The 23,078-nt window shown below is 59.0% G+C and overlaps 1 protein-coding gene across 1 annotated transcript in view; it reads right to left on the reverse strand.

Moving 5' to 3' along the window:
* KCP (kielin cysteine rich BMP regulator) overlaps window positions 1–23,078 on the reverse strand; it is a 110,986-nt gene that overhangs the window by 4,328 nt on the left and 83,580 nt on the right. The window contains exons 24-45 of the mRNA XM_078882203.1: window positions 22,360–22,442; window positions 21,038–21,131; window positions 19,739–19,921; window positions 19,222–19,392; window positions 18,604–18,783; window positions 17,977–18,062; window positions 17,703–17,793; window positions 16,983–17,065; window positions 16,158–16,349; window positions 14,631–14,819; window positions 13,663–13,954; window positions 12,423–12,505; window positions 11,068–11,181; window positions 9,675–9,768; window positions 8,250–8,435; window positions 7,032–7,114; window positions 5,857–5,977; window positions 5,227–5,309; window positions 4,705–4,804; window positions 4,267–4,349; window positions 2,410–2,512; window positions 596–738 (exon numbers count right to left, since the gene is read on the reverse strand). Coding sequence (XP_078738329.1) covers window positions 596–738; window positions 2,410–2,512; window positions 4,267–4,349; window positions 4,705–4,804; window positions 5,227–5,309; window positions 5,857–5,977; window positions 7,032–7,114; window positions 8,250–8,435; window positions 9,675–9,768; window positions 11,068–11,181; window positions 12,423–12,505; window positions 13,663–13,954; window positions 14,631–14,819; window positions 16,158–16,349; window positions 16,983–17,065; window positions 17,703–17,793; window positions 17,977–18,062; window positions 18,604–18,783; window positions 19,222–19,392; window positions 19,739–19,921; window positions 21,038–21,131; window positions 22,360–22,442 — 2,837 coding nt within the window. The remainder of the gene's footprint in view (window positions 1–595; window positions 739–2,409; window positions 2,513–4,266; window positions 4,350–4,704; window positions 4,805–5,226; window positions 5,310–5,856; window positions 5,978–7,031; window positions 7,115–8,249; window positions 8,436–9,674; window positions 9,769–11,067; window positions 11,182–12,422; window positions 12,506–13,662; window positions 13,955–14,630; window positions 14,820–16,157; window positions 16,350–16,982; window positions 17,066–17,702; window positions 17,794–17,976; window positions 18,063–18,603; window positions 18,784–19,221; window positions 19,393–19,738; window positions 19,922–21,037; window positions 21,132–22,359; window positions 22,443–23,078) is intronic.

Consider the following 23,078-nt stretch of genomic DNA (forward strand, 5'->3'; position numbering starts at 1 on the left):
GTACTGTGTGTACTGTGTGTGTACTGCGTGTGTACTGTGTGTGTGTACTGTGTGTACTGTGTGTGTGCTGCGTGTGTACTGCGTGTGTGCTTGTGTGTGTGTTGTGTGTGTACTGTGTGTGTTGTGTGTGTACTGCCTGTGTGCTGCGTGTGTGCTGCGTGTGTGCTGCGTGTATACTGTGTGTGTACTGTGTGTGTGTTGTGTGTGTGTTGTGTGTGTACTGTGTGTGTGTACTGTGTGTGTGCTGCGTGTATACTGTGTGTGTGCTGCGTGTGTACTGTGTGTGTGCTGCATGTGTACTGTGTGTGTGCTGCGTGTGTACTGTGTGTGTGCTGCGTGTATACTGTGTGTGTGCTGCGTGTGTACTGTGTGTGTGTACTGTGTGTGTGTACTGTGTGTGTGTACTGCGTGTGTACTGCGTGTGTGCTGCGTGTGTACTGCGTGTGTGCTGCGTGTGTACTGTGTGTGTGTGCTGTGCGTGTGTACTGTGTGTGTGCTGCGTGTGTACTGTGTGTGTGTGCTGTGCGTGTGTACTGTGTGTGTGTGCTGCGTGTGTACTGCGGCTGCCCCCGCGCGCTGCTGTTGAGGCACTCACGTTGGGGCAGTGTGGCGGGGCGCAGCGCTCCGTGCTGCAGTGCACGTTGCCTCCCACGCAGGCGCAGCGTGTGCACTCGTCCACGGCCCAGCGCGCCCCGGGGCCCAGCTCGCGACCCGCGTACACGCACGGCACGCGCCGCTCTGCACGCGAGCCAGCGAGATAACTCACCCATTCACTCACCCGCTCGCGAGCGAGATAACTCACCCATTCACTCACCCGCTCGCGAGCGAGATAACTCACCCATTCACTCACCCGCTCGCGAGCGAGATAACTCACCCATTCACTCACCCGCTCGCGAGCGAGATAACTCACCCATTCACTCACCCGCTAGCGAGTGAGATAACTCACCCATTCACTCACCCGCTCGCGAGCGAGATAACTCACCCATTCACTCACCCGCTCGCGAGTGAGATAACTCACCCATTCACTCACCCGCTCGCCAGCGAGATAACTCACCCATTCACTCACCCGCTCGCGAGCGAGATAACTCACCCATTCACTCACCCGCTCGCGAGTGAGATAACTCACCCATTCACTCACCCGCTCGCCAGCGAGATAACTCACCCATTCACTCACCCGCTCGCGAGCGAGATAACTCACCCATTCACTCACCCGCTCGCGAGCGAGATAACTCACCCATTCACTCACCCGCTCGCGAGCGAGATAACTCACCCATTCACTCACCCGCTCGCGAGCGAGATAACTCACCCATTCACTCACCCGCTCGCCAGCGAGATAACTCACCCATTCACTCACCCGCTCGCGAGCGAGATAACTCACCCATTCACTCACCCGCTCGCGAGTGAGATAACTCACCCATTCACTCACCCGCTCGCCAGCGAGATAACTCACCCATTCACTCACCCGCTCGCGAGCGAGATAACTCACCCATTCACTCACCCGCTCGCGAGTGAGATAACTCACCCATTCACTCACCCGCTCGCGAGCGAGATAACTCACCCATTCACTCACCCGCTCGCCAGCGAGATAACTCACCCATTCACTCACCTGCTCGCGAGCGAGATAACTCACCCATTCACTCACCCGCTAGCGATCGAGATAACTCACCCATTCACTCACCCGCTCGCCAGCGAGATAACTCACCCATTCACTCACCCGCTAGCGAGTGAGATAACTCACCCATTCACTCACCCGCTCGCGAGCGAGATAACTCACCCATTCACTCACCCGCTCGCGAGCGAGATAACTCACCCATTCACTCACCCGCTCGCCAGCGAGATAACTCACCCATTCACTCACCCGCTCGCGAGCGAGATAACTCACCCATTCACTCACCCGCTCGCGAGCGAGATAACTCACCCATTCACTCACCCGCTCGCCAGCGAGATAACTCACCCATTCACTCACCCGCTAGCGAGCGAGATAACTCACCCATTCACTCACCTGCTCGCGAGCGAGATAACTCACCCATTCACTCACCCGCTAGCGATCGAGATAACTCACCCATTCACTCACCCGCTCGCCAGCGAGATAACTCACCCATTCACTCACCCGCTAGCGAGTGAGATAACTCACCCATTCACTCACCCGCTAGCGAGTGAGATCGCTCATTTACCCTCTCGCTCATCGACGACGTCATCCTTTCACTGCCTCGCTCACCTGCTCGCTTTATCGGTTGGGGTCACAGTTCAACTCGCTTGCCCAATGTAAAATTCACTCACACGCTCATTCGCTCGCTTTTACTCGCTAACTCACCCAGCCACCCACCCACTCACTCAGTCACCCACCCACTCACTCACCACTCACTCACTCAGCCACTGAGTCACCCACCCACTCACTCCCACACTCACCTCGGCATTCGGGGCAGCACACCCCAGGAAGAATTTCGAGCTCCATTCCCATCCCACAATGCACCGGGGCACATTCTTCGATGGTGCATTCTACGTGTCCAAGCTAACACAAAAGACAAAGACACAGACAGTTGAGGCAAGTGCTGTTAGCGAGCACCTATGAAGGTCGGCACGGCACACGAGGGGCTGGGTGGCCAGCACCACGCCCGGCCGCCTTTGTCTCCCCGGTAGCGATGTTTACTACACCGCACCAGGTACTCATTTGAGGGAAAGCCCAGGACCGGTTCGGATAATCGTCACTGCTTTTGGTAGCCGTGAGCGGAAATCGAACTCGGGTCGCTGAGCTCGATTCAACGTTTGCCCGACGTTGGCCCGACGTTCGCTCAACGTTGGCCCGACGTTTGCTCAACGTTGGCCTGACGTTTGCCCAATGTTCTCTCAACGTTCGCCCGACGTTCGCCCAACGTTGGCTCAACGTTCGCCCGACATTCGCCCAACGTTGGCCCAAAGTTTGCCTAACGTTCGCTCAACGTTCGCTCAACGTTCGCTCAACGTTTTCCCACCGTTGACCCACACGTTAACTGAGCAAAGCGTGGTTGAGCCTGGATAGCGCTTGGATGGACGGCCGCCGCCGCCACCACCGAGCGCGACGATGGCCGCTACTCGGCGGGGACCGGAGAGCGACCGCCGGCCCTGACGGCGCTACAAGCCCCGGGAGGGGGGGGGGCTAACCGAGCGCGAGTGACGTCACTTGGCTACACGTGAATGTGCGAAGGTCGAACCGAGTTCATTCTCGTTGGACCCGGCCGGTAATATTTGTGTCCTTCGGCAACACCGAAGGATCAGTTTCATGTTGCGTTGTGACCCCCTTTGGGGGCGATTAGACCCAGAGAATGACCCGTCTACGATTGCACTGGCCGTAAGCTAAGCTTGATATGACGTATGTGTTGTAGTAGTAATCGGGCTTTCGCGACCAATATTATCCACAGTGGAGAGGTTTTGTTGAGTTAGATCGCGAAAATATAAACGCGTCGTTAAACCCGCCGCCACCCGACACAGTCGATCAGTAAAGGTTTGTCACGTGAACAAAACGTGCCAATTGGTTACTAGTTCAGCACTAACCCAAGTCGTGTGTTGGAGATAAAAATTGTGAATGTTGTGGGTTTACTCTCCAACACATCGATCTGCTGCACTAGGTACTAGAAAGGAACTGACATTTATCCGTCGCTGCAAGGCATGTTTTGTTGTTGTTGTTTTTGTTGTTTGTTGCGGTTGCACCCGATTCAAGAGCCGAATGGCTCACAGGGCTCTACCTAATAAATGAACTTGAACTGACACGTTTTGTTTACGTGACAACCCCTTACTGATTGGCTGTATCGGGTGGTGGTGGTGTGTTTAACGACACGTTTATATTCGCGCGAGCTGACCCAACAAAAACTCTGCTATGGCTAACTTTATCAAAGACAAGCGGCTAAAATAAAATAAAGCCGCTGGCTACACGAACACTGCTGCAGAGGTCACGCTATAAATGTTCACGGCGATGATGATGATGATGATCAGCCACTTTGTTGAGCTATAATTTGTAGTGGCCAGGTCGCTTCTGAAAAAGAAGCCAATAGCTCAGTGATTTGCTTACCATGGCAATACTTTACATTCCTATCGTGTTTATGTCATTGTTGTTGGTGCGTTGTGACCCCGTGCCCCCTACTGGACGTCTGTGCAAAAAATAAAGAGCTTCATAGCTCATCGGATTCCTCTTGCAGCAAAAATAAATATTCTGATTCTGATATTGCAATGAATGAAAATAATAAAGTATTTGAAACGGAGGGGTGAGTGAGCGAGCGAGCGAGCGGCTACCGAGCAGATGCAGGTGATGCAGCTGTTTGCTCCGTCGAGGAAAGTCCCTCCGTCGGGTACGCGTCGATCCTCGATCACGCAATCTGCGTCGAGAGACAAAGATCCCCCGTGTAGCCTTCGCAGACTGCTGGGGGCAAGTGCTGTTCGCGAGTGGAACCCCACACACACCCCATACACCATAGACCCCCCACACACCCCCCACACACCCCACACACCCCATACACCATACACCACATACCCACCCCACACACACCATACACCCCACACCCCCCACACACCCCACGCACACCCCCCCACCCACGCACACCACACCCCCCCACACACCCCACACACCTCACACACCACACACCCCATACACACCAAACACACACCATACACACTCTACACCCCCCACACACCCCACACACACCCAACACCCCCCACACACCCCATGCACACCTTCGCAGATGGGGCAGCACGATTCAGGTGGGGTGAACTGCTCCCCCAGGGGGCAGCTCAGGGTGGGGCACAGCTGACGAACGCACACCCACGTGATCTCCTGCAAAGACAAAGACCCCCCCCCCCACCCCATATAGCCTTCACAAACTGTTGGGGCAAGTGCAGGCACCCACGCACACCCCACATAGGGCAGCACCAGGTCTGGCCGCATCGCCAGCTATGGCCGCATCACTGTGCGTGTGTGTGTTTACACTGTGTGTGTAAACACACACACACACACAATGTACATACACACACAATATACATACACGCAGTGTACACACACAAAATGTACACACACAGTGTCCACACACAATGTACACACACAGTGTACACACACACACAATGTACACACACACACAATGTACATACACACAACGTACACACACACACAATGTACACACACATACACACAGTGTACACACGTAGCGGCGGAGCTGTCATACTGGACGTGGTGTGCCGTGTGCGGGCAGTCACACCCACCTGGCACTCGCACATGTAGCAGGGGTCCTCGCTTGCGTACACCTGGCGCCCGCTCACCGACAACGAGCAGTTGCCCAGAGCCGCTGCCGTCCAAAGACAAAGATCCACCCCCCAGATTATAGCCTTCACCGCGCTGTTGGGGCAAGTGCTGTTCAGCGAGTGGCGCCTATGAAGGCCGGCACGGCACACGAGGGGGGGCTTGGTGGCAGAGGTCGCAAACGGGTTTTGATTCCTTACCCGTAATCGGCCGCACCAGGGTCGCAAACGGGTACCCGTACCCGGCCGTACCCGTATCCTACCCGTACCCGGCCGGGTACGGGTAGGGTACGGGTATCGGGTACCCGGTTGCGACCTCTGCTTGGTGGCCAGCACCACGCCCGGCCGCCTTCGTCTCCCCGGTGGCAATGATTTCACGCACCACGCCAGGTAACGCATTTGAGGCTGAGTCGACTTAGGGGAGGAGGCCCAGGACCGGTTCAAATTAATCGTCGCCGGTGTTGGCCGTGAGCCGGAATCGAACTCGGGTCGCCGGGTTCGTAGCGCGCGCGCTGACCGTTGCACTACCGCTCCCCACGTACACATGCACGCACGCATGTACGCATGTACGTACGCAGGTACGCACGCACGCACCTGTGCAGGTGGGGCAGCAGCTGCCCGGGGGGGGAGGCTGCACGCTGGCGTGGGGGCAGTCGACGAGGCTCGGGCACATCCTGCGCTCACAGTGCAGCACGTGCTCGCCACTCGACAGCTCCTGCGCACACACAGAGTGTACACACACACAGTGTACACACAGTGTACACACACACGTGTACACACACACACAGTGTACACACACACACAGTGTACACACACACACACACACGTGTACACACACACAGTATACAAACACACACAGTGTACACACACAGAGTGTACACACACACACACGTGTACACACACACAGTGTACACACACACAGTGTGTACACACACACAGTGTGTGTACGCACACACAGAGTGTACACACACACAGTGTACACACAGTGTACACACACACGTGTACACACACACACAGTGTACACACACACACAGTGTACACACACACACACACACGTGTACACACACACAGTATACAAACACACACAGTGTACACACACAGAGTGTACACACACACACACGTGTACACACACACAGTGTACACACACACTGTGTGTGTGTACACACACACAGAGTGTACACACACACAGAGTGTACACACATGTAATGCGAGCGTAAATGGGGTTGTTGCTGGGCTCTGGTCCAATCACACGGCCCGGGGTATTGGGGGGCGGAGCCTGGTCTGCGGGGCGTGTGGGAGGGGCCACCGGTCACCTCGGCTCCAATGGGAGGCGAGGTGAATGGGGGCGGAGCCAGCGGGGTAGTATGGGAAGGCCGGATCTGAGGATCCGGAAGGGGAGGAGTCAGGGTCACGTGGGGGGAATGGATATAAGTGGGAGCCCGGAAGAGATCGGGGCAGTCGGGGAAGTTAAGAGTCTGAGCCACGTTGGGTGGTGAGAGGAGATCCGCGCCATCGGCCACGTGGCCGAAGGACCTCAGCACGCCGTCGGCCAGCGGTGTGCGGAGTGCGGGAGTGGAGGAGCTAACGGAGGAGCGTGCGGGGCACGCGAGAGGGAGAGGGAGCGTGCGCGGGGCGCGCGCGAGACGACGCTGGTCCGAGGGGGAGACCAGCGGGGTGCGGAGAAGAACCTGAATAAAAGACAAGCAGAGACCAGCAGTGCTTGACGGAGTCTTTTATTACACACACACACAGAGCAGTGTCCACACTACCTCGCAGAAGCAGATCTCACAGGGGTCGTGTGACGGCTGGAACGAGTGTCCTGGCTTGTGGGTGACGCCGCCGTGTACACAGCCTGCACACACACACACACAGTGTACACACACACACAGTGTACACACACACAGTGTACACACACAGTGTACACACACACAGTGTACACACACAGTGTACACACACAGTGTACACAGCCTGCACGCGCAGGGAACACACACACAGTGTACACACACAGTGTACACACACACACAGTGTACACACACAGTGTACACAGCCTGCACGCGCAGGGAACACACACACAGTGTACACACACAGTGTACACACACACACAGTGTACACAGCCTGCACGCGCAGGGAACACACACACAGTGTACACACACACACAGTGTACACACACAGTGTACACAGCCTGCACGCGCAGGGAACACACACACAGTGTTGACACAACACACAGTGTACACAAACACACACACAGTGAACACACACATACAGTGTACACAGCCTGCACACACACACACACAGTGTACACACACACAGTGTACACACACAGTGAACACACACAGTGAACACACACATGCAGTGTACACACACACAGTGAACACACACATGCAGTGTACACACACACACAGTGAAAACACACACACAGTGTACACACACACAGTGAACACACACATGCAGTGTACACACACACACAGTGAACACACACATGCAGTGAACACACACACAGTGTACACACACATAGGGCACCCATACACAGTGTGCACGCACGCAGCGCACGTGAGTGACCGTGCGTCAGTGTGCGTGTACGCACGTCGGCCCGTATTGACATACGCGTGTGTGCAGTACAGCTGCGTCTGCGTGCCTGTATCTGCGTGTGTACGTGTATCTGCGTGCGTGTATCTGCATGCGTGTATCTGCGTGCGTGTATCTGCGTGCGTGTATCTGCGTGCATGTATCTGCGTGTGTGCGTGTATCTGCGTGCGTGCGTGTATCTGCATGCGTATATCTGCGTGCGTGTATCTGCGTGCGTGTATCTGCATGCGGGTATCTGCGTGTGGGCGTGTGTGCGTGTATCTGCGTGCGTGTATCTGCGTGCGTGTATCTGCGTGCGTGTATCTGCGTGTGGGCGTGTGTGCGTGTATCTGCGTGCGTGAATCTGCGTGTGTGCGTGTGTGCGTGTATCTGCGTGCGTGTATCTGCGCGCGCGTGCCCACCGGAGCACCGCGGGCAGCACCGCCCGTCGCCGGGGTCGGAGGTCGGTGGCGTGCAGGGCGACACGGCGAGGCAGAGCGGCGCGGAGCAGGTGACGACGCCCGAGTGGCAGGCGCAGGCGAGGCACGGCCGCGCCGCGGGCACCCACGCGGAGCCCTCCTCGTGCACCCGCCCCTCGTACACGCAGCCTACACACACACAGGCAAAGGTCCCCGCCAACCACCCCGGTGAGGCCTTCAGCAGGGAGCCACCGTCGCGGCGAGCGCTGTTGGCGAGCGGCAGAGGTCGCAACCGGGTACCCGATACCCGTACCCTACCTGATACCCGGCTACCCGTACCCGGCCAGGTACGGGTACGGGTACCCGTTTGCGACCCTGGTGCGGCCGGGTACGGGTACGGGTAGGCCGTGAGTCACTGGTGAGTAACCGTTTGTCACTCATTTCGGGTAGGGTACGGGTGCGGGTAGGGAACGGCTACCCGGCTGGGTACGGGTACCCATTTGCGACCCTGGTGCGGCCGGGTACGGGTACGGGTAAGGAATCAAAACCCGTTTGCGACCTCTGGCGAGCGGGCTCCTGCTCTTGCGTCGGCACGGGAACGCGCCCGGCGGCAGCCGCCCGCGTCTCCCCAAGGCCGGGTTCTTATTTAAGGCCGAGTCGACCTAGGGGAGCCCCGTGACCGGCTCAGATATTCGTCACTTGAGTTGGCCGTGAGCGGGGATCGTTTCGCTGGGGTCGTAGCGCAGCGTGCTAAGCACGATGCTGCCACTCACAGTGAGTGTGTGGGTGAGCGAGCGAGCGAGCGAATGACGGATAATCATGATGCAATTTGTAACGCGAGCAAAATTGGCGGACGGAACGGCCGCAACTCAGAGGCGCGGAGCCAAGCTCAAAGTCGCTCGAAAGTCGGGTCGTGGTGGCGAGTTGTTAAGCGTCTCTTGAAGGAGACGATGTCGGCGATGCTGCCAATGTGCAGTGGGGATGGACGGCGTTCCAGACTGTGGGGGCGGCCACCGAGAAGCGGCGCGTGGCCGTGGCCGTCCTGGGTCTTGGTATCGAGAGGAAGCCGTGACTCGCACCGCAAAGGCATCTGAGCGAGCGCACGGGTGGGTGATTTAGCGACAGAGGTCGCAAACGGGTTTTGATTCCTTACCCGTACCCATACCCGGCCGCACCAGGGTCTTCAAATGGGTACCCGTACCCGGCCGGGTACAGGTAGCCGGGTATCGGGTAGGGTACGGGTATCGGGTACCCGATTGCGACCTCTGGTTAGCGAGCGAGTGCGTGAACCGTTGAGCAAGAGGGCGAGCGGTCTGAGCGAGTGAACGGATGCGTGGCTGAGTGAGCGAGTGAACCAGGAGGTGAGCTGGCGAGCGACTGGTGGTGAGTGAGCGAGCGAGCAGCTGGGCAGTGAGTGAGTGGACGCACCTTGGCACTGTGGGCAGCATTCCCCCGGGACCGTGAACTGATGGACGCAGCGGAGAGGAGGACACGGATTGGCTGTGCAGTGCACACTCCCTGCCTGTACACACACACGCACAAGATAAAGATGTCCTGTGTAGCCTCCAACAGACTGTCGGGGCAAGTGTTGTTAGTGAGCAGCACCTACGAAGGCTGGCACGGCACACGAGGGGGTGGGTTGCCACTACCATGGTGGCGTGGCTTTAACTAGTTTGCGTGTCTCTCTCTCATCATCATCATCAGGGTGGCTAGGAGATGTTAACTACCTCGCCTGGTGTACATGAGGTCAGGGGTTCAATCCCGACCATGATGCCTGTTGTATATTTGGAGTTTGCATGTTCTCCCTGTGGTCGCACATTTCATAGTTTTAATGCCCGGCCGCCTTTGTCTCCCTCGTGGCAATGTTTACACGACACACGACGTACACATTTGAGGCTGAGTCAACCTAGGCGAGACCCCGGAATGTTGAATCAAACGCAGTCAACGACAACGCAGCGAGTTGGCACAGTGGGTAGCGCAGGGGGTGGTGCATCTGCCAGCCAACTCAGTCAACCCATGGCACCTGCTGGGTTTGTCCCGTGACCTCCTCCTGCACCTAGCCTGGCACAGTAGTCAACCCATGGCACCTGCTGGGTCTGTCCCGTGACCTCCTGCCAACAACGAGCCTTCCACACTTCACGTGGCCTAAGAGTGCACCTAGCCTGGCACAAGTGCCCTGGTGACGTCATTGCCACTTAGGGGCAATTGGCGGCTGTTGTCGTATTGCTAAGCGGGCATGTGTGTTTGTGTGTGTGTGAATTTACGTGTGCGTGTGGATTTACGTGTGTGTGTGAATTTACGTGTGTGGGTGTGTGTGTGGATTTACGTGTGTGTGTGTGTGTGGGGAGTGGTAATATTAGTGGTCAGCGCACTGCGCTACAAACCGGGCGGACCTGAGTTCGATACCTACTCACTGGCAACAACAGTGGCAAATTAGATTTGAACCGGTCTTGGGCTTCCCCTCAAATGAGTACCTGGTGCGATGTGTAAACATCGCCACTAGGGAGACAAAGGCGGCCAGGCGTGGTGTTGGCCACCCACCCCCTCGTGTGCCGTGCCAGCCTTTATAGGTGCTTGCTAACAGCACTTGCCCCTACAGTCTGTTAAGGCTATATGGGGGAACTTTGTCTTTTTTTTGTCTGTGTGTGTGTCTGTGTGTCTGTATGTGTGTGTGTCTGTGTGTGTGTGTCTGTGTGTGTGTCTGTGTGTGTGTGTATGTGTGTCTGTGTGTGTGTGTCTGTGTGTGTGTCTGGGTGTCTGTATGTGTGTGTGTCTGTGTGTGTGTGTCTGTGTGTCTGTGTGTGTGCGTCTGTGCGAGTGCCTGGCAGGTGCAGGTGGTGCATGCGTCTGGCTGGAGGGTTTCTCTGTCCGCGAGCGAGCGGCCTTCGTGCAGACAGCCGCTGCACTCCCCCAGCTCGCACAGCACGCGCCCAGCCTGCACACCACCAACATCAGCATTGTCAGCATCGCCGTCACCACCATCAATGTCGCCATCACCATCCTCAACATCATCACCATCACCACCATCACCACCATCAACGTCGCCATCACCATCCTCAACATCATCACCATCGACACCATCACCACCATCAACGTCGCCATCACCATGCTCAACATCACCATCGACACCATCACCACCATCAACGTCGCCATCACCATCCTCAACATCACCATCGACACCATCACCACCATCAACGTCGCCATCACCATGCTCAACATCACCATCGACACCATCACCACCATCAACGTCGCCATCACCATGCTCAACATCACCATCGACACCATCACCACCATCAACGTCGCCATCACCATCCTCAACATCACCATCGACACCATCACCACCATCAACGTCGCCATCACCATCCTCAACATCACCATCGACACCATCACCACCATCAACGTCGCTATCACCATGCTCAACATCACCATCGACACCATCACCACCATCAACGTCGCCATCACCATGCTCAACATCACCATCGACACCAACGCTATTCATTTGTCAAAGACTAACTTCTGGCTCGCTGGCACGAGACCAGCCGCTTGACACGACCACATCGTGGTGGCACGCCGGGACGTGGGAATCCTTTCTGGTAGACTGCAGCAGATGGCCCATGACTTAGCCACAGCCACGGCCACAGCGAGACGCAGCGAGAGTAACAGCCACGGGGCGCACACGGTGGCTAGGAGATGGTAACTCCCTCGCCCGGTGTGCACGAGGTCGTGGGTTCGATCCCGACCCTGACGCCTGCCGCTGGATATTTGGAGTTTGCGTGTCTCTCTCTCATCATCATCACTGCGGTGGCTATGAGATGTTGATTACCTCGCCTGGTGTACAGGATGTCGTGGGTTCTATCCCGTCCCTGACGCCTGCTGCTGTGTAATTGGAGTTTGCGTATTCTCCCCTCCACATTTAGAATCAACATGGGTTCAGAGTATTGGGCTGCTATAAATATCCACGCGGTGATGAGCCACTTCGTAGTTGAGTTATCATTCGTGATAGCCAGGTCACTCCTCAAAAGGAGCTATTCCACTCAGCGGGGCCTTACCTGCTAAAAATAAAGCATCGATGGATGTGTGCTTTTTAGTGAGACGTATACTGGGTGCGGGGTGCCGGGAGATCGACCTCTGGTTTTGATCACACGGTGTCAATGTCCTTCCCTCGCGGCCACGCACCTTACAGACGCAGAGTTCGCACGGGGAACGAGGGTCGGTCCAGATGTCACCTTCGCTCAGCTCCACGCCCATGTGCATGCAGCCTGCGCGCAGACACGCACAGATAAAGATCACCCCGTATCAGCCTCGAACCAGAGATCGCAAATGGGTTTTGATTCCTTACCCGTACCCGTACCTGGCCGCACCAGGGTCGCAATCGGGTACCCGTACCCTACCCGAAACCCGGCTACCCGTACCCGGCCGGGTATGGGGTAGGGTACGGGTACCCGATTGCGACCTCTGGGATGAAGCCATGTTGTAGGCGTGGGTGGGTTGATTCTAGGAACTTGAATTGTGAGAAGAGACAAGACGTTGGGAAATGAGTGACAAACGGTGACTCACCAGTGACTCACGGCCTACCCGTACCCGTACCCGGCCGCACCAGGGTCGCAAACGGGTACCCGTACCCGTACCTGGCTGGGTATGGGTAGCCGGGTATCGGGTAGGGTACGGGTATCGGGTACCCGATGACGACCTCTGCCTCGAACAGAGCGTCGGGGCAAGTGCCAGCACGGCACGCAACGGGGGTAGGGTGGGCAACACCACCTGTGTCTCCCCAGTACTGATGTCTATACACCATACCAGGTACTCATTTATTGAAGGCTACGTTGACCTAGGGGAGGCCCAGGTCCGGTTAAAATATTGTTGTTGGTGGTGGTGAGCGGGAATCGAACTTGGGTGGCTGGGTGCGTGGCGCAGCGAGCGAACCGCTACACTGCCGCTCCCCTCGGCACACACAAAGAGACGCAGACAGACAAGGAGGCACACTGCAGGCGTGTGCACGTGTGTGTGTCTTTGTCTTTGTGTGCGGGTGTGTGTGCGAGTGTGTCTTTGTGTGCGGGTGTGTGTGTGTGTGCGCGTCTGTGCGAGTGTGTGTGCGCGTGTGTGTGCAGGTGTGTGTGCGCGTGTGTGTACAGGTGTGTGTGTTCGGGTGTGCGTATGTGAGCGCGTGCGTGCGAGTGTGTGTGGGTGTGCGAGTGTGTGTGGGTGTGCGTATGTGTGCGCGTGCGGGTGCGTGCGAGTGTGTGCGGGCGTGTGGGTGTGTGCCGGTGTGTGTGGGTGTGTGCGAGTGTGTGCGTATGTGTGCGCATGTTTGTGCGGGTGTGAGCGAGTGCGTGCGTGCGTATGTGTGCGGTCGTGTGGGTGTGTGTGGATGTGTGCGGGCGTGTGGATGCGTGCAGGTGCGTGCGTGCGCGTGCACCTTCGCACACGGGGCAGCACTGCCCCTCGGGCACGCGGGGCCGGAGGCAGGCGGCGCCCTCGCGGGGGCAGGCGAGGGGCGTGCACAGCACGCTGCCCGCCAGGCACACGCAGCGCTGGCAGGGTGCGCGCTCCGACCGCGGCGCCGCCTGCCCCTCGGCCAGCTCGACGCCCTCGTCGTGGAGGCAGCCGCCGGCGCACGAGGGGCAGCACGAGGCCGGGGGCCGCGCGGGCAGCGGGTGGGAGCAGCGCGGGCGGGGGCAGCGGCGCGGGGAGCAGGAGAGGTCGCCGTTCTGCGGGCGCCGGCGGCGAGACGGCGGCGGGGGAGGGACGAGAGAGGCGCGGGGACACGCGGGGATGACGCACGCGGGGACACGCGGAGACACGCGTGGAGATACATAGGGACATGCGTGGGACACACGGGGACACGCGGGGACACGCGGAGACACGCGGGGACATGTGTGGAGATACATAGGGACATGCGTGGGACACACGGGGACACGCGGGGACACGCGGGGATGACGCACGCGGGGACAGGCGGAGACACGCGGAGACACACAGGGACACACGGGGACACATGTGGGACACGCTTGGGACACACGGGGACACGTGTGGGACACACGGAGACACGGCGACAGTGGTTTGGGATAATGGCAGCTCCCCGTTCTGCAGAGACAGGGAGACATGGTGGGATAGCGTGATGTTGAGAGGGGGACACGCATGCAGGGAGACACGCAGGGAGAGAGACACGCAGGGAGAGAGACACAGAGAGAGAGACACACACAGGGAGAGACACGCAGAGAGAGACACACAGGGAGAGAGACACGCAGAGAGAGAGACACGCAGAGAGAGAGACACACAGGGAGAGACACGCAGGGAGAGAGACACGCAAGGAAACACGCAGGGAGAGACACACAGGGAAAGAAAGAGACACGGGGGTGTGCGTGACAAGACGGCGGCATTTGTCACCCTGCAGGTGCAGGAGTGGCACGGCCGGCGGGGGTCGTCGTAGCGGCGTCCGTGGGGGACGCGTGGCCCCCCCCCCTCGACGCGGCACCCCCCCGAGCACACGGGGCAACACGCGGGGGGCACGGGGGGCTCCGGGTCGGCGCAGCTGAGCGGGGGGCACGTGGGCGGCTCGCACGTCACACGGCCCGACTGCTCGCGCGCACACAAAGACAAAGGTTCCCCCCCCACCCGTGTAGCCTTTAACGGGCTGTTGGGGCGAGTGCTGTGAGCGAGTAGCACCCATCCGCACGTATGCAGTGTTGGCCAGCAGCAGTAACTGCAGGTGGGCACTTAGCGCACACGCCGCTGAGCACACACACAGTGTGTGTCGGCAGGGTGGAGGAACCGGGGCAGGGGTCACGGTAGACCTCGTGGGGAGGCTCCTGGAATCCTCTGGAGGCGGGGCCAGGGGCGTGGCCAGGCCATGGCCAGGGCGTGGTCAGGGGCGGAGCCAATTCACGCTGAAGAGAATAAAAGCAGCGGGAAGCGAGGGCTCCGGGCTGCCGGTTCTGAGAGTGGGCTCGTGTAGAATAATCGTGCACGCCTCCTACTATTAGCGTATCTGAAGTGACTCACGACATATACAAAGACATACAAAGACTAAGATTCCCCGTGTAGCCTTAAGAGACCATTGGGGCAAGTGCTGTTAGCGAGTAGCAGCACCCATTGAAGGCCGGCATGGCACACGAGGGCGTGGGTGGGTAGCCACCACCACGCCCGGCCGCCTTTGTCTCCTCAGTGGTGATGATTTTACACACCACCGGTTCAGATAATCGTCACCAGCGTTGGTGGCCGTGAGCGGGAATCGAACTCGGGTCTCCGGGTTTGTAGCGCAGCGTAGCGCTAATCACTACACTACCATGCGTATGGATAGTTGAGTATGTGGGCGAGTGTATGGATAGTTGGATAGGTGGGCGGGTGTATGGGTGTTGGGTATGTGGGTGAGTGTATGGGCAGTGTGGGGAGCAGTAGTGTGATGTTTAGCGTGCTACGCTACGAACCCGGCCACCAAAGTTCGATTCCCGTTCATGGCCAAAACCAGTGACAATTATCTGAACCGGTCCTGGGCCTCCCCTAGGCTGACTCGGCCTCAAATTAGTACCTGGTGCGGTGCGTACACATCGCCACTAGGGAGACAAAGGCGGCCGGGCGTGGTGTTGGCCACCCACCCCCTCGAATGCCGTGCTGGCCTTCATAGGTGCTCGCTAACAGCATTTGCCCCAACAGTCTGTTAAGTCTATACGGGGGATCTTTGTCTTTGTATGGGTAGTTGGAGTAGGCTTGTAAAGCATGCTACTGGCCAGTTGGAGGCGCCCTCCAACAACAAATGAGGGCAAAGGAGCGACGCTCACAACAACGAGCGGAGCGCCGGGTGGCTAAAATGCAGCGTGTGTGCGTGCGTGTGTGTGTGTGCGTGCGTGTGTGCTTGCGCGTGCGTGCGTGTGTGCGTGTGTGCGTATGTGCGTGCGTGCGTGCGCGTGTGAGCACCTGACACAGGCAGGTGGAGCAGGGCTCGCCGGGGTGGGGGAACGCCTCCCCGTCGGCGCACGTCCGCCCCCCAAACCGGCAGCCACCGCACTCGGCACAGCCGCAAGCGTCGAGCCCCGGGTGGGGGCAGGGCCCCCCGCCGGCGGGGGGGGCGGAGGGACACACGCGGGGGGAGCAGCGCACGGAGCCTCGCTGCGGGATGGGGGGGGGGAGGGAGCGGGGGGGGGGAGCAGGGGGGGAGGCGGGGGGGGGGCAGGGGGGGAGCGGGGGGAGGTAGTGGGGAGAAGCGGGGGGAGCAGGGGGGAAGTAGTGGGGGGCAGAGGGGGGAGCAGGGGGGGGGGAGCAGGGGGGGGGTAGCAGATCACATGAAGTAAAACGGCTGATAGTTTATTTAGCATCATCACGCGTTCAGAGCAACTGGCCGCTGCTGCAAATGTCCACGTGATGAGCCACTTCGCCGAGCCGCCATTCGCGACCCGGTCGCATCCAGACAAGAGCCGCGCGGCTCAGCGGGCCTCACGAAATAAAACTAAGAGTGCGTGTTGAGAGTAAGAGACCGCTACCCACGTCACCCAAAGTGGGCCCCCCCCCCCACCCCGGAGTGAATGAGCCGGGCGTGGCGACCCGGTTGCTTTGGGAGGCGTGAGGTTGGTGGATCACGTCGAGACGTGCGACGACGATTCCCGCTCGCTGTCAATGTCGGCGATAAACATCGCCGGCCTTCACAGCTGCTGCTCAATAGCAGCACTTGCCCCAGCAGTCTGTTGAGCCTACACGGCGGCGGGCGGGGGTACCTTTGTCTTTGGCTTTGTACCGGCGTCATACCTTGCAGGTGCAGTCCTGACACTGCGCCTTGGGAGCAGGGAAGGCGTCTCCATCCGCGTAGTCTCTGCCCTGGAACCGGCAGCCTGCGAGAGACGCGCAGAGACGTGAGGACTCGCAAAGACCCCCTAGGATAGCCTTGACAGGCTGTCGGGGCAAGTGCTGTTCGCGAGCGGTGATGGGCGGTGATGGGCGGTGAAGGGCGGTGAAGGGCGGTGATGGGTGATGGGCAATGATGAGTGATGGGTGACGATGGGCAGTAATGGGCGCTGATGGGTCGTGATGGGCGGTGATGGGTGATGGGTGATGATGATGGGCGATGATGGGTGATGGGTGATGATGATGGGCGGTGATGGGTGATGGGCAATGATGGGTGATGGGTGATGGCGGTGATGGGCGGTGATGGGTGATGGGTGATGATGATGGGCGATGATGGGTGATGGGTGATGGGCAATGATGGGAGGTGATGGGCGATGGGTGATGGGCGGTGATGGGCAGTGATGGGTGGTGATGGGTGACGATGGGCGGTGATGGGTGGTGATGGGCGGTGATGGGCGATGATGGGTGACGATGGGCGGTGATGGGCGAAGATGGGTGATGGGCGGTGATGGGTGATGGGTGACGATGGGCGACGATGGGCAATGATGGGTGATGGGTGATGGGCGGTGATGGGTGGTGAGGGGTGGTGATGGGTGACGATGGGCGGTGGGGTGCGTCTCTTACCATCACACACGGGACACTCGCAGGCCCCCACCGTGGCGTGGCTGCACGCGACGGCTGCACAGGGCGCACGCGCACACACCACAGAGCCATCCTGCCAGCACGCACGCACACACACACACGGATACACACACACATGCACACACACGCACACACATACATGTAAGCAAGGGATCGAGCCCCCTGTTCACGGTGAGACGATCACTCCCACTCCCCCCCACCCCCACCCCACCCCCCCACCCCCCCACTCCCCCCCCACCCCCCCACCCCCCCGTACCGAACACGTGCAGCGAGAGCAGACGTCGTCCGCGGGGTCGGGGAATGAAACTCCGTTCTTGTGCGTCACCCCGTCCACCACGCAGCCTGGGGGGAGGGGAAGAGGCGAGAGATGGGGGGGGAGGGGTCGAAAATCGAACCCGGATCGCTGGGTTCATAGCGCAGCGCGCTAATTGCTGCACTACCGCTCCACACTACGTACACACACACGCACACACACACGTACACACGCACACGTACACACACACGCACACACACGCACACACACACACGTACACACACACGTACACACACACGCACACACACACGTACACACGCACACGTACACACACACGTACACACACACACACGCACACACACACACGTACACACACACGTACACACGTACACACACACGTACACAGACACGTACACACACGTACACACACACGTACACACACACACACACGTACACACACACGCACACACACACGCACACACACACGTACACACGCACACGTACACACACATGTACACACACACGTACACACACGTACACACACGTACACACACACGTACACACACACGTGCACACACACGTGCACACACACACATACACACATACACACGCACACACACACGTACGTACCGTCACACGCCGGGCAGCACGTGCCGCGCGGCACCGCTGGGTGCGTGCAGCGTGCGGGGTGGGGGCACGGGCGCACGCGGCACGTGACGGCGCCGTCGGAGCAGACGCACACGCGGCACGGCGAGCCTGGCTCCTCAAACTCCTGCCCGTTGAGGTACTCCGAGTCCAGGTAGCCACAGCCTACGTGGGGTGCAGCGAGGGCGGAGAGGACGAGAGGGTGCAAGTTAAACCGTGGAGGTACAGCAGAGGTCGCAACCGGGTACCCGATACCCGTACCCTACCCGGCTACCCGTACCCGGCTGGGTACGGGTAGCCGTTTGCGACCCTGGTGCGGCCGGGTACGGGTACGGGTAGGCCGTGAGTCACTGGTGAGTAACCGTTTGTCACTCATTTCGGGTAGGGTACGGGTACGGGTAGGGAACGGGTACCCGTACCCGGCTGGGTACGGGTACGGGTACCCATTTGCGACCCTGGTGCGGCCGGGTACGGGTACGGCTAAGGAATCAAAACCCGTTTGCGACCTCTGAGGTACAGACAGACAGCAAGACACGGACGCAGGGAGGCACAGAGGGCAGCTTCCCGGCACGAGGAGGCCATGGGCCGACGCCGGGACCTCACCGTCGCAGGACGGGCAGCAGTGCCCGCGCGCCGGGTGCGGGCAAGCGGCCGCGGGGCAGCGCAGCGCGTGGCACGTCACGGAGCCCGCCGCGCACACGCACTCGCGGCACGCCTCGCCGGGCTGCTGCCGCCGCTCCCCCTCCACCAGCTCCACGCCGTGCAGGAGGCAGCCTGTGCCGGGCGGGGGGCGGGGGGTGGGGGGGTAGGGGGAGACGGTGAGGGGGGGCTGCTGCTGCGGAGCTGGGTAGCGATGCGGCGGGTCGTGTGGCAGTGAACAGGGACCAACAACCGCCTCTTTTTCCCACTGGCACATCCGAGCCGTGCCAGCGTGGGGGGGAGGGGGCCCTCGCGGCACGGGCGGGTGCCCGTTTGCCGGACCGCGCCAGCCAGACGCAAAGCGTCACATGGAGGTCCTCACGAGACGATTCACCCGCACGCGTTTCTCCCTTTCGCTTTCTCCCTCTCACCCTCTCTCACCCCCCCCCGCCCCCTCCCCCCCCCCCTCGTGGCCCCTCACCGTCGCAGGAGGGGCAGCAGGCGTGAGCCCGCGGGTGCGAGCACGGCGCGGGCGGACAGGGCCGCCGCATGCACGTCACCGTGCCGTTGGCGCACACGCACGCGCGGCACCGCTCGCTCGGGTCGTAGAACCGCTGCGCGTGGTCGTAGCGCACGCCCAGGTACACGCAGCCCGCGGGGGGCTCTGTGGGGGGGGGGGGGGCGGCGGTGGGCATGGGTTAGGGGGCACGGTCACACGGGTTACGGAGTTCCCTGGGCGGGAAAGGGTGGGGGGAACGTCGCAGTTTCTCTCACAGGTTGGGGTTCAATTTGGTTTTGTTTAAACCAGGTGAGTGCTCAAGAGACCAGGGTTAGTCTCGCTAGTGGGCAGGGTCAAGGGTTAGAGGGCAGGGTCAAGGGTTAGAGGGCAGGGTCGTGGGTTAGAGGGCAGGGTCAAGGGTTAGAGGGGAGGGTCACGGGTTAGAGGACAGGGTCACGGGTTAGAGGGCAGGTCGTGGGTTAGAGGGCAGGGTCAAGGGTTAGTGGGGAGGGTCAAGGGTTAGAGGGGAGGGTCAACGGTTAGAGGGGAGGGTCAAGGGTTAGAGGGGAGGGTCACGGGTTAGATGCAGGGTTGGGGGTAGAGGTTAATGAATAAACACCAAAGACAAAGATCCCCTGTGAAGCCTAGACAAGCTGTTGGGGCAAGTGCTGTTAGCGAGCACCTACGAAGGCTGGCACGGCACACGACGGGGTGGGTCGCCAGTACCACACCCGGCCGCCTTTGTCTCCCTTGTGGCAATGTTTTTACACACCGCACCAGGTACTCATTAGAGGCTGAGTCGACCTAGGGGAGGCCCATGACCGGTTCAGACAATCGTCACAGGTGTTGGCCGTGAGCGGGAATTAAACTCGGGTAGCCGAGTTCGGAGCGCAGCGTAGCGCTAACCGCTGCACACCGCTCACCTGTGAAGAACACACGCAACACGCACACACAACGCAACACGCACACACAACGCGTACACGCACACACGACGCGTACACGCACACACGACGCGCACGCGCACACACTACGCGTACACGCGCACACACTATGCGTACACGCGCACACAACGCGTACACACAACGCGCACACACAACGCGCACACGCGCACACGCACACACAACACGTACACGCACAACGTGCACACACACACACAACACGCACACACAACGCAACATGCACACACAATGCGTACACGCACAACGCGCACACACAAAGTGTACGCGCACACACAACGCGTACACGCACAACGCGCACACATACACACACAACGCGCTGCACCTGGACACGTGGGGCAGCATGCTCCTGGGGGCAGCAGTGGATCGGGGCAGCCCAGCACGGGGCAGCGCTTCTTCGGACACTGCACCTTGCCGTTCTGGGTTAAATACACAAAGAGGGAGGATCATCGTCATCGTCGTCATCCGTCATCGTCATTCTCATCGTAATCGTCATCATCTTTACCGTCGTCGTCATTATCGTCGTCGTCGTCATCATCATAGTCATCATCACAAGAAGTTGAGCCGACCAGATAGAGATGAGGTGGGGGCTAGAGAACCGGGGTGGGCGGTCGTGTGTACAGATACAGGCAAGTGTGAGTACACACACACACACAGACATGTACACACACACACATGTACACACACACAGACATGTACACACACACACATGTACACATACACGCACAGACATGTACACACACACAGACGTACACACACACACTCCGACATGTACACACACACACCGGCACATGTACACGCGCACACACACAAACATGTACACGCACACACACACTCAGACATGTACACACACACACACGCAGACAAGTACACACACACGCAGACAAGTACACACACACCGGCGCATGTACACGCGCACACACACAGGCGAACAGAACCCCCCGTGCGTGCCAACGCTCGCGCCTGTCGATCCGCTCGACAGGCGCCGTGAGCGGCTGCGTCGCGTCGCAGCGGATGGATCCGAATCAAATCGTTGCCTTGGGGCGCGCGCGCAGAGTCTCACGACAGACGCGCAGTCTCACGGCAAAAAAGATCATGGTGTTATTGGAAAGTCTCCGACTTTCCAGCAGCAGCATCGCCAGGCGATTGCCAGAAGTGTGAGGATGGAAGCCCACGTGTCAAGCTGCCATCGTCGTTGCAATCATGGTCATCGTCATCATAATCATGGTCACCGTCGTCATAATCATCGTAATCATGGTCATCATCATCATCATCGTCGTCGTCGTCGTAATCATGGTTATCTTATTGTCATCATCATGGTCATCATCATTGTAATCATGATCATCGTCATCATGGTCGTAATTATGGTCATCATCGTAGTCATCATCATCGTCGTCATCGTGGTAATCATGGTCGTCATCGTCAACATCGTCATCATCGTCATCATCGTCGTCACCATCGTGGTAATCATCGTGGTAATCATGGTAATCATCATCGTCATTATCGTCGTCGTCGTCGTGGTAATCATGGTTATTATCATCATCGTCGTCATCATAATCACGGTCATCATCGTCGTCGTCATCATTATAATCGTCATCGCCATCATCGTCAGCCCGGCCTCAAGCGACGCGGGCGCTGCGCTCGTACGATGCAGTGGCAGACGCGACAGTCGTCAGAGGAGTGCGGGAACTCCATCCCGTTGGGATAGTCCTTCCCGGCATAGCTGCAGCCTGTACACACACACAGAGACAAAGGTCCCCCGTGTAGCCTTTAACAGAGCGGTCGGGGCAAGTGCCGTTAGCGAGCAGCACCTATGAAGGCCGGCACGGCGCACGAGGGGGTGGGTGGCCAGCAACTACGCCCGGCCGCCTTTGTCTCCCCAGTGACGATGTTTACTACACCGCACCAGGTACTCATGCTTAGTCAACCCAGAGGAGGCCCAGGACCGGTTCAGATAATCGTCACCGGTGTTGGCCGTGGGCGGGAATCGAACTCGGCTTGCCGGGTCAATCCGAGGGAAGGCCGAGGACGTGCTATGAAGGTCCGTTGCCTGAAACGTCGCCTACTCTATGTTTTCCTCTCGAGGCAACACACACGACGACAACAACAACACACGCTGTTGTTGTTGACGAAGGTGTTGATTCGTTGTTGTTGCTATTGTTGTGTGTTGCTTGTGCACTGCTGCCAACGCATCATCAGCAGCAGCATCATCATCATCAGCAGCAGCAGCAGCATCAACAGCATCATCATCAGCATCAGCAGCAGCATCATTATCATCATCATCATCAGCAGCAGAATCATCAGCAGCATCATCATCAGCATCATCATCATCAGCAGCAGCAGAATCATCAGCAGCATCATCAGCA

Source organism: Lampetra fluviatilis, chromosome 64 (genome assembly GCF_964198595.1).
Source record: "Lampetra fluviatilis chromosome 64, kcLamFluv1.1, whole genome shotgun sequence".
Lineage (NCBI taxonomy): Eukaryota > Metazoa > Chordata > Hyperoartia > Petromyzontiformes > Petromyzontidae > Lampetra > Lampetra fluviatilis.